The 12872-nt window shown below is 40.0% G+C and overlaps 1 protein-coding gene across 5 annotated transcripts in view; it reads right to left on the bottom strand.

The window, feature by feature from the left end:
• SLC26A5 (solute carrier family 26 member 5) overlaps window positions 1-12872 on the bottom strand; it is a 34714-nt gene that overhangs the window by 20449 nt on the left and 1393 nt on the right. For all 5 annotated transcript variants that reach the window (XM_071552671.1, XM_071552674.1, XM_071552676.1 and 2 more), the window contains one exon: window positions 1147-1359. In XM_071552671.1, coding sequence (XP_071408772.1) covers window positions 1147-1301 — 155 coding nt within the window. In that variant the 5' untranslated portion in view covers window positions 1302-1359. The remainder of the gene's footprint in view (window positions 1-1146; window positions 1360-12872) is intronic.

The raw sequence follows: 12872 nt of genomic DNA, 5'->3' as shown, positions 1-12872 counted from the left end.
ACACTTGTGGCTCTTAGCAGAGTGAGTAACCTTTTGAAACCCTGACTCGTGACAAATGAACAGAACCAGGAAATAAATGTCTCTATCAAGTGCTGCCATGCATCATACTTTGATTGTATTGTGGTACGTAAGTTTAAACTTGGGTAAAAATATAACACTGGGTCGTATAAATGCTTTTCTGTGTAGGGGAATTGCAAGAGACTTGCAGAGATTTGTTAACATTTCTGAATTCTCATGGGACTAAACTGCACAGTAAAGAAGTTTGTTGCTACAAGTGAGAGAGGAACTAGGGTCATCCACACTTCTCCACGTTTAAGCAGACTGTATGACAACAAGTCATGGGTCAGGAGGATTGTGATCCACGTATTTTTTATTCAGGGCAGATAAGCTTTCTGAGGTGTCAGAACCAGGTGTCTTTACCATTAAAGGTCATTCCATAAATCAAACCTAATCTCCAAATGTCAAATCATGTGACCAGGAATATTTTATAGAAAAGCAATGAGGCAGAAATCATTTGTTGCACTGCAGAACAAGGTTTGAGCAAGAAATTGAACAAACTCTGCAAATGAAGCACGGAGAAACAAAAAATTAACAAGAACTTAATGACAATAAGTTTCTTTTCACTTTCCTCTGGTACCATGGAGCAAGAGAAGCACAATTAAAGACATTTCAGGTCTAACCAGATGATACTTAGGATTGCAAGGCAGTTTATTAAAGGTTACAGAATCCTTATTAGACTTTTAATTTAGATTTCTACACACGTCATACATCTCCATTCTTCTGTGAAAGGATTATGTGAAGCAGAAATTTGGCTGTAAGTATTTCCATGTAAAAAGGACAGATACTTCTCTGGGTCTTATGAACTAACATCACATGATTTGACCAATACTTCACATTCCTATGCTGTGTATTTTCCCTTTGCACTTTGATGAACGCAATTCAATTAATTGATACAACATTTTCTAATACAGTTATACATTAACATTAAAAGCTCATACACAGCTTCATCACAGTCTTGCTGAATAATCAAAGTAGAATTAGTGTTTTTATCTTTTAGGTTTCTTTGAAGAGATTACAAGTATGTGCACATGAATCAATTCAGAATTACAATATTTCTAAACAGTGAAACAAAGACAAAAGCCCTACCGACAAGAGTGTGCAATCTTCTGCCTTAAAGTCTGAGGTGTCCTTTGTCGCCTGTGCAGCTGCCCTTGCAAGAGCTCTTGGTTATATACTGGTCTCTCCACACAATACCTCTGGGCTTGCTCAGGACATGCTTCATGTTCTTGAGCATGTTCCATAGTTGATCTCACACAGCAGGAGTCAAGGAAGAAAAGTTCCACAGTCTCCACAGAAAACCTGGTTGCAGACAAAATAAATTTGCTTTTTTAACATCAGATTTGGCATTTCCTTGCAAATGAAGGATTTTGACAAGGACTGGACTGCAGTAAGAAAATAAACCACACTCAGTCTTTATGGAAATTAATAGAAGCCAATAATTTACACTTCTCTTGGGTAAAGAAAGCTTTTGTATTAATTACACTGTAAATAGCAGCCGACACAAAGTTGGAAGGTTGCATCATGCCTACCTGGATTTTCCCTCAGTTTTTAAAGAATATGTCACTGTTGGAGGGAGATTACTTTATTGCCAAGTTACTTCCTGCTTACTCACAAACAGGCACATCCATCTCCAAAAGACAGAACTCCAATTTCAACACTGAGAAACGCACTTCTTTCTTCCAGATAGCCAGTTGCTTCCTACATGCATCCATCTGTATTGTCCTCTTTTTCCAGACAGCATCTCAAGGATGCACAATTCACTACTTTCAAACAGTTATTATTTCAATGGATGTGCCACTTACTGCTATTTTCAATCCGCACCCACTAAAACAGGAATGAGGAGATGTGCACAATTTTAAAACTACCCAGAAGGTTTGTAAAGACCTATTTGTTTGTCTCATTCAGTGCCATAAACATCTTAACATATTTAGGAGACACTCTGCTAATTCCTTTGCCCAGTGTTGGCTGCCTCCAGAAATACTGGGTAAGAAACATAACTCCAAATTCTGAGCAAAATGACAGGGCTGCTGTATCGTTAGGCAGAGATGCTGGCTAGTGCTACATCTGATGACAGAACGTGAGTGCAATGGGAAACAGAGCCATAATCGTGAACAAGGCCCTTGGGCTCAAGTCCAGCAAGTCACTTTAGCATGTGTTTGCCTTCAACCAAGGGAGCTAACCCAAGGGTGTTCAGTTTTCAGTTGTACATCAATACTTTCCTAGGAAAGGGTTACCACGTAGAAATTAAACAAATTGCTATCTAAACACTCAGACAAAGCTAACCATGATTGGCCCAATGTTCTGATTCAGCAAATACAGCCTGAGCAGCAGCAAAATACCAATATTGCTATCTGAGCCTTCAGTCTGATGAAGGTGCTGGAATTTTCCACTCAGGTCTTGCTGGTCTCTGTCTCCTAGAACAGACACAAACTAGCATCTCTTCAGTTCTCAGTATTTTGTAAGCAAGCAACATTTTTCCTACATTGTCAGCCACAAGAGGATATTTTTAATAAAATTATAATTTTTTAATTTACACTACACTCTAGATTGACTGCAGCTTCATTGTGTTAAATATCTAAAACTTCTTTTAGATATTTTAAGAACAGTATCATATCAGGGGTACTATCACAGCTTGGTTTTGTACTCCTGAGACTTCTTTTACACATTTCCATAGTTTGAGAAGCCTAAATGATGTTTTGTAAATTAGAGAATCACAGCATATGCTGAGGTGGAAGGGATCCACATGGATCATTGAGTCCAACTCCTGGCCCTGCACAGGACCACCCCCAAGAGTCACACCATGTGCCTGAGAGTATTGTCCAAATGATTCCTGAGCTCTGTCAGGCTTGGTGCTGTGACCATTTCCCTGGGAAGCCTGTTCCATGAACATACACAGCACTTTTCTTTTACGTCAGTGTCTACCTTCCCACAAATCCCACTTCCTGCTTCACATCTTGCCTTGTCACAGACGGTGAGCTAACCATGAATCCCAGTGTATGAACTTCTGCCCAGTGAAGCTGAAACATTAACTATCCTTGTGTCTGCTTGAAGGGCAACACGGTGGTGTAGGGCACAATCAATCCAGCAGCCTTCTGAGGTGCAGTGATGGCAGCTTCCTGCCAGAGTTGATGGCGGAGCTGACAGAGACAGGCTCTGCTGGACCTGATGCTTTTAAACAGGGAAGAAGTGCTCAGGAATGTGAAGTCTGGGAACAGCCTTGGCTGCAGGACCATGAGATGGTGGAGTTCAGAATTCCAAGAGAAACAAGACATGCAGCAGATTTATAACCCCAGATTTCAGGAGAGTTTGGCCTGTTCAGGGACCTGCTTTAGAAGAATCCCATGTGATATGGTCCTGAAGAGAGGCGTCCTGAAGGGCTGGCTGATTTTCAGGGATTACCTGCTCCACACTCAAGAATGGACCATCCCAAGTAACAGCAATGCAAGCATAACAAGCAATTCAAGCTGGGACTATTCAGCTTGGAGAGAGGAAGAAGGGACAGGGAAATCATACCAATGGATATAAATATGGGGTACAGCAATGGGCACAAACGGAGATAAAAAAAGTTCGGTTTAAACTTGAGAAAAAAAGAAAAATTACTGACTGCAAGCATGACCAAACACTGGAACAGGTGACCCACAGAGGCTGTGGAGTTTCCAACCCTGGAGATGTTCATAACATGACTGGATATGGTTTTGGGTGACCTGGACTAAGTGACTGCTTAAGCAGGGAGGTTGTAATCAATGATCTCCAGAGGTCCCTTCAAGCCTCAACCACTCTGGGATTCCATAATAGTCCCTTATGTCATTAATTCACATGGAGTCTATATTTTCTAGTAATTAATTGGTGTGTTCTGGCAACACTGGCCTTATTCACAAATTAAGAAGTAATTTTAACCAGTCAGAAAACCAACTCCAACAAATCAGAACAAATTAAAACTACAGCTGCACGAAAAAGACACAAACCCAATCAGTTCAGAGCCTTGTGTTTGGCCAAACTTCTCCAGTGAAATGAGAATATAATATTAAAACACTTCTAGCCAAGTTTTTAAAAAAACATACACCCTGCCTTTCTTCTGCTCCAAAAGACACAGCAACACAAGACAGTGCCCTGCTAATCCCAGGCAATTCAGGTCCTGAACTTCCACATTTTGAGTTTATTAAGCTTCAAGTAGATTGGTTAATATTTGGAAGAGCCACAAAAATTTGTAATGTAAATGTAGAAACAGAGAGGTCTTGAGACCTCCCATTCTGTATACATGCTCCAACTCTTCCAGGTATTATGAGCATATACAGAACAAGTCCTGTCCTGCCTCTGTTTTTCATGGTAAAATAAATGATACAGGTGTATTTGACTAACTGAACAAGACTCAACTCCAAAGCAGTTATCCAGATGGTGGTGTTTGAAACACTACCCGAGGTCACAACCCAAGTTTCAGCACTAGGTCTGAAGGTTTTAACTATAGATTGAACAATTCTGTTCTTGTTTGAAAAAGAAGCTACACCGCACTGAATCATGAGAACCAGATAACATGAAAGTAAATTTGAGAGAGGATACAATAGGATCTTGTCTGTAGCTATAGTTCACAGTGGATACCAGAACATAGAGAACAAAATCATACACCATTAAAGAGGTCCTAAATCTACCCCAATACTATTGCTGAATATATCATGTTCTGTATTCTATGTCACATCACTAACTTCATCTTAACAGCTGTGCATAAGCATGTTCTCTAATGGCAATATTAAATGCTAAGCTGTAGGTAATACAGAAAAGATCAAAGTCTTTAATACCATCCATTTCTTTTGCAAAAGCACACGTAGACCAAGGATTGAGATGTTTGTGTTTACAACATGATACACACTGTTCATAGAGTAGCAAAACAGCAGCATTTTGTGACTGGTTCAAGTATCTCTCCAAGTGTTTGCTGTATAACAAACTACCAACAGAGATGCCCAAGGCTCAGAAATTCAGCCTTGCCCTCCACTCCCAGAGTGCTCGAGGAAGAGCAAAAGCAGGTGCTGTCACTTTCATGAAGATAAAGCTTACCACTGTGATTTCTGAACTCACAGACCTTTGTCCAAAGGAAGAGGTAGGCACTGGTGGAGAGTGGAATATTGCTCTCAGATGACCTTTGAACTTCATGGCAAGAATAAAGTTAAAAAACTGTAAGAAACATTGCCATTAATCTTATCAGCTAGATAAGAACTGAGCTGAAGTAGTTAAAAGCTGCATGCTAAAGACTTAGGAGCTGGCAAATCTTTATCTCACTGATAAAGGCCTGTCATGCCTTTACTACTATTATCAAATTGAAGGTGTTAAAGAAAATAAAAGGTGAAGCAAATATGAATTTACAACACTATCACTAATAATTTAGTACTTTCTCTTCCCAATCTTAGCTGATAAAGGAGAGCTGTCAAGCCATCTGCACTGACTCTTGCAGGGGACAGTAACTTTTGATCCAATTCTCATGAATCAGAGTGCAGCCATAAGATTTACAGGGACAATGATTTGGCTGCTGTTCCTTAGATTCGAAATACAACTATGAGAAGAAAAGAAGCTGAGGACATGAAGAATGTTGTACTGTGTGACTATTGCAAGTTTAATAGGCCCTTTAACTTTTAACCTCCTGTATTTAACCTGAATGTATCTGAACTACCTAATGCAACAGGGGGGTCAGTGACAGATTCACTGTCTTCCCTGTTTTAAAAAAGAAAAAAACCATTCTTCTGGCAGCTAAGCACAGAGTTGCTTTAAGTAGCAAAAAAGCACAGGTGGACAGTACTAGTGTTGTGTTACAATGTGTCCTGTGCCAGGGAATTCCAGGTTTGATCATGAACTGCAAAGTTCATCAAGTATTTTTTATCTTTAATCTTACAAATACAGATGACTGCCATTATCCAAGGGGTTGGTGGAAATTTTGCCATTCTATGCAAAATATGCTCTCCCAAATGTACACTGCAAAGCAGAGTCATTGCAAGGTCTGTTCCTGCTGTCTGAAGAGGTGAGACACAAAACCAGGTGATTTTAGGAACCTCATGTTCACTCCTTTCTTTATTTCCTCTCTCGTCTCATTCCCCAGTGCCCTTTGCCCTTCCACTTTTCACCCTGAGTGATACATTCTAAGTTCTGCTTTTTAAAACAAGCACAAAGGTGTAAAATGACTGGGTGGGGTCATAAGGAATGTGTTCTCCTAGTTTTCTTGGACTGTGCTTATCATTCTCATTCCTCCTCCACTACTCCCACTAAATCCACTAACAACTGGATTGTTTAGACCTGAAGCCTTTGTGTAGAACTTCACAAATTTAGAAATAACCTGTGAAACAAGCAGATTTTCCCCCGTGTAGGTTCTAATCTAAGAAATGAACTCCAGTAGTGAACCTTTGGGAAAAGTAATTAAAATAAAAACCCCCAAGACTTTAAATTTCTATGCAGTTTTTAGACAGGCAAAACTTCTACTCTACACTTCACAGAAAGGTGAGATGGCTACAAAAAATATGTTGGGTTGTACAATAAAAGCTTTACTGCACACCCACAGAATTACTCAGAAGAACAAGAGCAGAACAGAGAACCTGGAAAATCCCTGCTGGGCTTCTGCCAGGTCCACCACTTGAGCCATCAGCCTACCAAACGCTCACGTCCACCAGTCCAGGGCAGCACATGAGGGTCACCAGTGGGACTATGGCAGTCCCTGCCAGCTCTGGCTGTGAAAGCATCTGCCTGTCTCTAGGAGCACAAGCCTGGGGGAGCAGCTCTGGGGACATGGGAAGTCGTGGCCAGCCCCATGTGTGCCATGTGATGGTCTGCACCAACAACTACAGTGGGGCTACATGGGGCCTTTGAGGGCTCCCATTCCAGCTGCCAGCAGCTGGAGAGAATGGGTGAAGCAGCTATTTAGCAGACTGAGTGTCTGAGCCAAGCTGCTGGAGGGATCCACCTTGTACATGCCTGAGTGTGTATTTCTACCTGAGTTCATATATTATTACAACTGGACCTCTACACTGCTGAGCCAGAGAGGGGAGGGGATTGAAGCTGTCAGAATTGCCTGTCTCATCTGCGTGGCTTGCCATGCAACTATGTTGTGTACATGTGTTCTCTGTGTGTGCTCACAGGGAACACATCCTCAGCTTTGGTAGTGGTTGGATCTGGGGATATGGAACAGCAGCAGAAATGTCACTTTCCTCAGACTGTTGGATTCAGCATGACATATTTTCCTCTAATAAACCGATCTTACCCACTGAAAAGAGCATATTTATAACATGTGATGCACAGAGATCCTCTCAAAATGGTAACAAAATAGACATATATATTTATAAATATATATATTAAAAGGTTAGGTAACTGATAAGAGGTAATTTATATTTTATATTCCTTGCAAAAAAATACTTTAGCCTTCAAAGATTTACTCCATGGACTAATGAATTCATTAGTATCTTAATGGTATCTCTTATCAACCAGCAATCTTATGTTTGCTTTCAACAAGAGAATGTTTTAGGAACCTATTATGATGATTGAGCTGTTTAATCAATTCCACATAAGACAAACACCTGGAACCCTTTGAGCAGCAGAACATTGGCCTCCGTTCCTCTGAGATACAGATAAGAGATGGCTTCTGTTTCCAATACAAACACATTGATAACCAGGAGAAGCCAAGGTAATACGAACACTCCTATTCCTTTCTGTGACTCCAGTGACCTTGGGTCTGAATCTGCCATCCTCCGTCCCTTTGCCAAAAGCAGTAGCTACTGATGGTGGAATCAGATACGTTTATCAAAACGGTATCATGGCTGATGACCCTTTCGTTGTGCTTAAGCCAAGTGATAAGGATGTACACCACCTCAGGGACAGGTAATCATTAGCCAGTTTTATTTTTCCAGAGGCAATCCACTGCCAAAAACTTTGTTGGAGCAATTTTCATCACAAAGCTGCAGTTGATCAAAGAAGAGAACAAAAATCAAGATCATGCACACACACCAATCTAAGCCAGAAAGATTTCTACATTTCATGTGATCTCAGTGCACCACTGACCTCCAGCAGTGGTTCAACTTTTCAGGTAAAGTGGAACAAGCACACAGGAAACAAGTGTCTGTGCAGAGGGGAGAAGTTACATGATTCTATGATAAGCTCCCATCTGCTGAGAAGCCACCAAAAGATATCCCCCCTCTGTATCTGCTCCATCAACTGTTTACACACATCACTAGCCCCGCAAGTGCTGCATCAAGCTAAAAATGTACAACAAAAAATAGAAGGTTGATATTTATAACCAAATTATTTCAGTCACCATGTTCATAGTGCAAACTTCTCAAGTCAAAGAAGTTGAAGGATAGTAAAACACAGTGTGGTTACAGGAAGAAACAACTGGGTTGAGGAAAGGGAAAAAGAGAGGGTTTATAATGGGATTGCATTCCAGTTTCACTGCTGAAAACATGGCATAAAGTTACAAGGCATACCTTAACTAACATGAGATTTTGAAAAGTCTCCCAGGATCCTCTAAAAGGCCCTCTTCTTAACACTTTCTGAAAGGACCTGTCCCTCTACAGAAGAGACTACAGCCACTGCCATGCTGAAGAAATTCCTGAAGAACTGATGCTTCTGGAAGGCAACAAGGAACTTCAGCATAGGGCAGCCACTCCCTGGGAAAGCAGTAGCACTATTTATCAAAGCTGCAACTCTCCTCATGACAGTTTTGAGAGAGAAGTTCAACTTCCCTGTCCATGTTAGGATGTGCATTTGGAAGAAACATTTCATTCTTGGAAGCTACTTTATAACACATGTTTTCTGTGTATATCTTTTGTGCATTAGATATGAAACCAAATCCTACATGAGCAGTGAGTAGGATGTGACTTATGACAGATCTTGTCTCCTGTTGCTTGGTTAAAGATAATATTTTCTAAGTGGTAACATTCTGTTTCCTTAAAAGCCACTTAAGAGTGTTGCTTCATGTTCTGAAGGTGAATGCCAGACAGTGGGAATAACCCTCCTCAACATCTTGATGCCAAGGTTACATACAAAAGTCCTGAGTGCACAACAAACACAGTCCAATACTGTTTTTCCTTGAAATATTTTAAAATTCACAGTAAGCAAAAGGAACATGTAGAGAAGTTTCTCTAGTAAATATTTCACAGCATAACTCTGCTTTATTTGCAGCTCACCTTATGAGTTTGTGTTTCTTCTGTGTCTGATGACACAGCTCACATGTTAATGTGAGACAGTCCCATGTTCTTAACTGCACAAGCCAAAAGACCCACTCTCATACAGCTGAACATTTCTTCAACTGACTCTTCCAATGACTTGGCAGAACAACCCTGTATGAATGCACTCCTGCAACAGCTAACACTAAAACAAGGACGAAGGAACTGGAAGAACCACAAGGGTTCCAGGCTGAGGATCATCAAATGAAATGAAGAAATGTTCATGGAGTAATTTTTTGATGACTCCTTCTCAGGAACACATATGCAAGAGAAACAAATGATACCAGAAAGCAGGGAAAAAGAAAAATCAGACAAGCTACACCTGCAGTTTAGTTAAAGACTCAGGTCAGCTGTTCAGCTATAGGGACATAAACGAAACACCATCTGCAAGGTCACAGTGAAAAAAAAAGATCATAAGTATTTATTTTAAACATGAAACTGGCAAAGAAACATCTAATACAGAACTGAAAACAAGAAAACAAGCAGTATAGTGCAAAATTCCAGAACAAAAAATGCAATTGACCAGAGACAGAAGGTATAGAAACATTAAACCTGAAAGAAATAGGGAGGGCATAGAAAACAACATTATGTTAAAACTACAAAGCTATGGCAGGATTCTGGTAAAGCAGGAGACTGAGAGGTAGATGCCAACATGCTAAACTGGCAAATTAAGTCAGGTCTAGCTTCCTCTGGGAAAGGACTTGAACCACGTTATGCCATAAAGCAGTATTTAGAGAAGATATTACAGATGCCTGTATTCATGAAAGGTCTGTAGCTTTGTTTCTGACATGACTCTTCAGATATGCCTGAGCTTAGCAGAGCTCTGAGAACAGGAATAGGCACCTCCCAGTGGGCACCTCTGAGTAGCAATCAACGTTTTCTCTCCTGGATATATGGTATATGGAGTTTTGAATTCTGCTTCATGAAAACCAGGTGTCTCAAATTGAAATTTTGTAATGCCTAATCAGCTCAATCCTTAATTAAGCTTAATTGACCTGCCCCTAAATAGACTGAACTACCACAAGGATGTTTTAAAAAGACACTGCAATCTTTTAATTGCATTAGAAAATTCTGTGTTTGCTTCAGAATCATAGAATGATTTGGGTTGGAAGGCACCTTAAAGATCACCCAGTTCCAACCCCTCTGGGCAGGGAGACCTTCCACTAGACCAGGTTGCTCAAAGCCTCATCCAACCTGTAATGAGAGGTTAGTTACAAGGGGCTTCCTGAGGAGTTCTCAAAAGTACCAGCCTGGCCTCAAAACCTGATTTTCATAAAATAAATGAAAAATGTGCATTTTGACCTTAGCTCTAACCCAGCCAGGTTTTCAATTAATAGATTAAAATCTATCTATCAGCTAAACCCCGTGCCCCACCCCATAGCTCACAACAACACAACACAAACAAAATTGGACATAGGAAATGATAAGCAAGTCAAAACAGAGCAGTAAAACTTGGTCCACCACTTGTGCAAAACTTGTAAGTTTTCAGTGAAGGCTGGAGAAAAAAAAAGTTTCCACCCAGGCAGTAAAAATACAGATTTGTTGTAAAAAACTTTCAAGAAGGCAACCACACTATGGTTTGTCACAGAGGTCTTCCACAAAATAATACAAACAGTTAATGCAAGTCTTTGAGAATAGTAGTCCAAGCTCCTGTATAGGCCAGTGATTCATGTATGTACTTTTATCAATAAAATCTAAGTCCCATCAAAGCAACTGACTTGCAAAACTCATTCAACTGCCTTCACAAACTTACAGATATATCTTCAGACCCATGGAAATACTTGACATCATCTCTTTGTCTATAGCTTTCTTCTTACCTGGACACATGGAAAATAACTACAAGACCTGCGTTTCACTGCCGCTTATACTTCTCAGGAGCAAAAAGCTACAGATAACTCATTATAAAGTAACAGCAATGGCAGGTCTTATAGTCATATTAGAAATATTATCAAGAAGGACTATTACAAAATACGATCCAGCAGAATGACATTCAGCTGGCTAACAGATCTAGGGAAAGAAACACATCAGGATAAAGCAGGTGCTTAATTCATTTAACTTAACTAGGAAATCAGTAGGTTAATTAGAACTTGAGGGTTTCAGCTTCAACATGGTCTTATTGTGCTGAAAGTTGCAAATCTAGCAAATGATCAAGAAAGAAAAACACATGCTTTAGAAAACCGGTTCTTATGGAAAAACTGTATCAGTGATAAAATAGAAAAAAAATAGCAGTCAGTAGTTCATCAGATACAGATCAAGCGAGGCAGTAGAGCTCAAAGGACTCTGTGCTTCTCTAGGCAACTCATTGGCTGCACAATTGGTCACATTTACACAAGCTACAGCTACAGTCTAAATAAACAGTAGTTTAAGACAATAATGTTCTGTCTATATTATAATAATAGAGCAGATAAACATATGTTCAGTTCTTCCTTCTCAAGTTGTTAGGAAAAGAGCAACAGTACTGCAGCCATGTGCTAGATGGGTGTCTCAATATTGCATGATTTTAGCATCACATTAAGTAATAACCAACTTTCCACGTGGTTTTGGACTATTTAAGTCCTACAATCATTGCATTTGGGGGGAAAAACTATCATACCTATGAAGAACTGATCTGAACCACAGTAATGGACTAGAAATTCCAAACAAAAGGCAAGACTCAGTGGCTGTTTAGTGCTTCAAGCCTTAAGATCTGAGCATTTCAGTAAGAACTCAGCTTAGAAAACAGGGCTCAGTTTGTGGCAGAGGTTAAAAATGTCACCATTTCCTAGGCCTTTCACTTGGACCATGCTTAGTCATCTTCACTTTTTTGAATTATATCAACCTTTAAGAAACCTATTACCCTGCACAAAGTTTATACAGTATAAGCCAAAAACCCACACCAGCCCTGTACAGATTACTCAGACAGAGGAAATACAGTTTAGAGATCTGAATTCAAGCATGGAAGTAGCAGCAGGTTTTTTTCTTATTGGACTCGGAGCTTTCCTTCACTGAAATCTGATTCTGGCTATAAACCAATATTGCCCCAGCTCCCTCCACAAATATACTTTTAAATGTAATGAAGCTTTTAGCATGAGACTGCTGAGTTAAATACCCTTAAGCCTATACAAGTGGGGAATTGCTATTGCAAATCAATATGCTGTACCAGCTAGCAACAGCAGCTTTGCATATGTGAAACTCCATTCCCTCCCTGTACCTTTCCCACATTCTATTTCAGAGATTTTTCACAACACAGTGCAAGACAACTAGTAAAACTCTTCACTTTGGAAATACTGCTAAATGCAGAACTGGAACATTGACTGTGTCCTACAAGGACTTGCTGCCATAAACCAAGTATTCTGAAGTGTGATTACTACCCCTCGAGGAAGGCAAGAGCTGACCCTCACAGAGTTAATTCAGTGCAAATCACCTGCACGTGCTTGCTTCTGAAACTATGGTTAATTACCTTAGTTTCTCTATTTCTACCATAGCATCTTATGAAAATTCTGTAATATAAATCAAGACACCTGCGAACCCAAAATACCTTTTACTGCACATGTAAGTCAAAGTAACATTTTAAAATTCTGGTTTTAACACTTTAAAAGTCTGTTTGCAGATTTTAGCTATCCTTTGTGAGAACTTCTGCCA

This window comes from Pithys albifrons, chromosome 3 (genome assembly GCF_047495875.1).
Source record: "Pithys albifrons albifrons isolate INPA30051 chromosome 3, PitAlb_v1, whole genome shotgun sequence".
Lineage (NCBI taxonomy): Eukaryota > Metazoa > Chordata > Aves > Passeriformes > Thamnophilidae > Pithys > Pithys albifrons.
The sequence above is the reverse complement of the archived record's forward strand: the minus strand, read 5'-3'. Positions and strand labels throughout refer to the sequence as shown.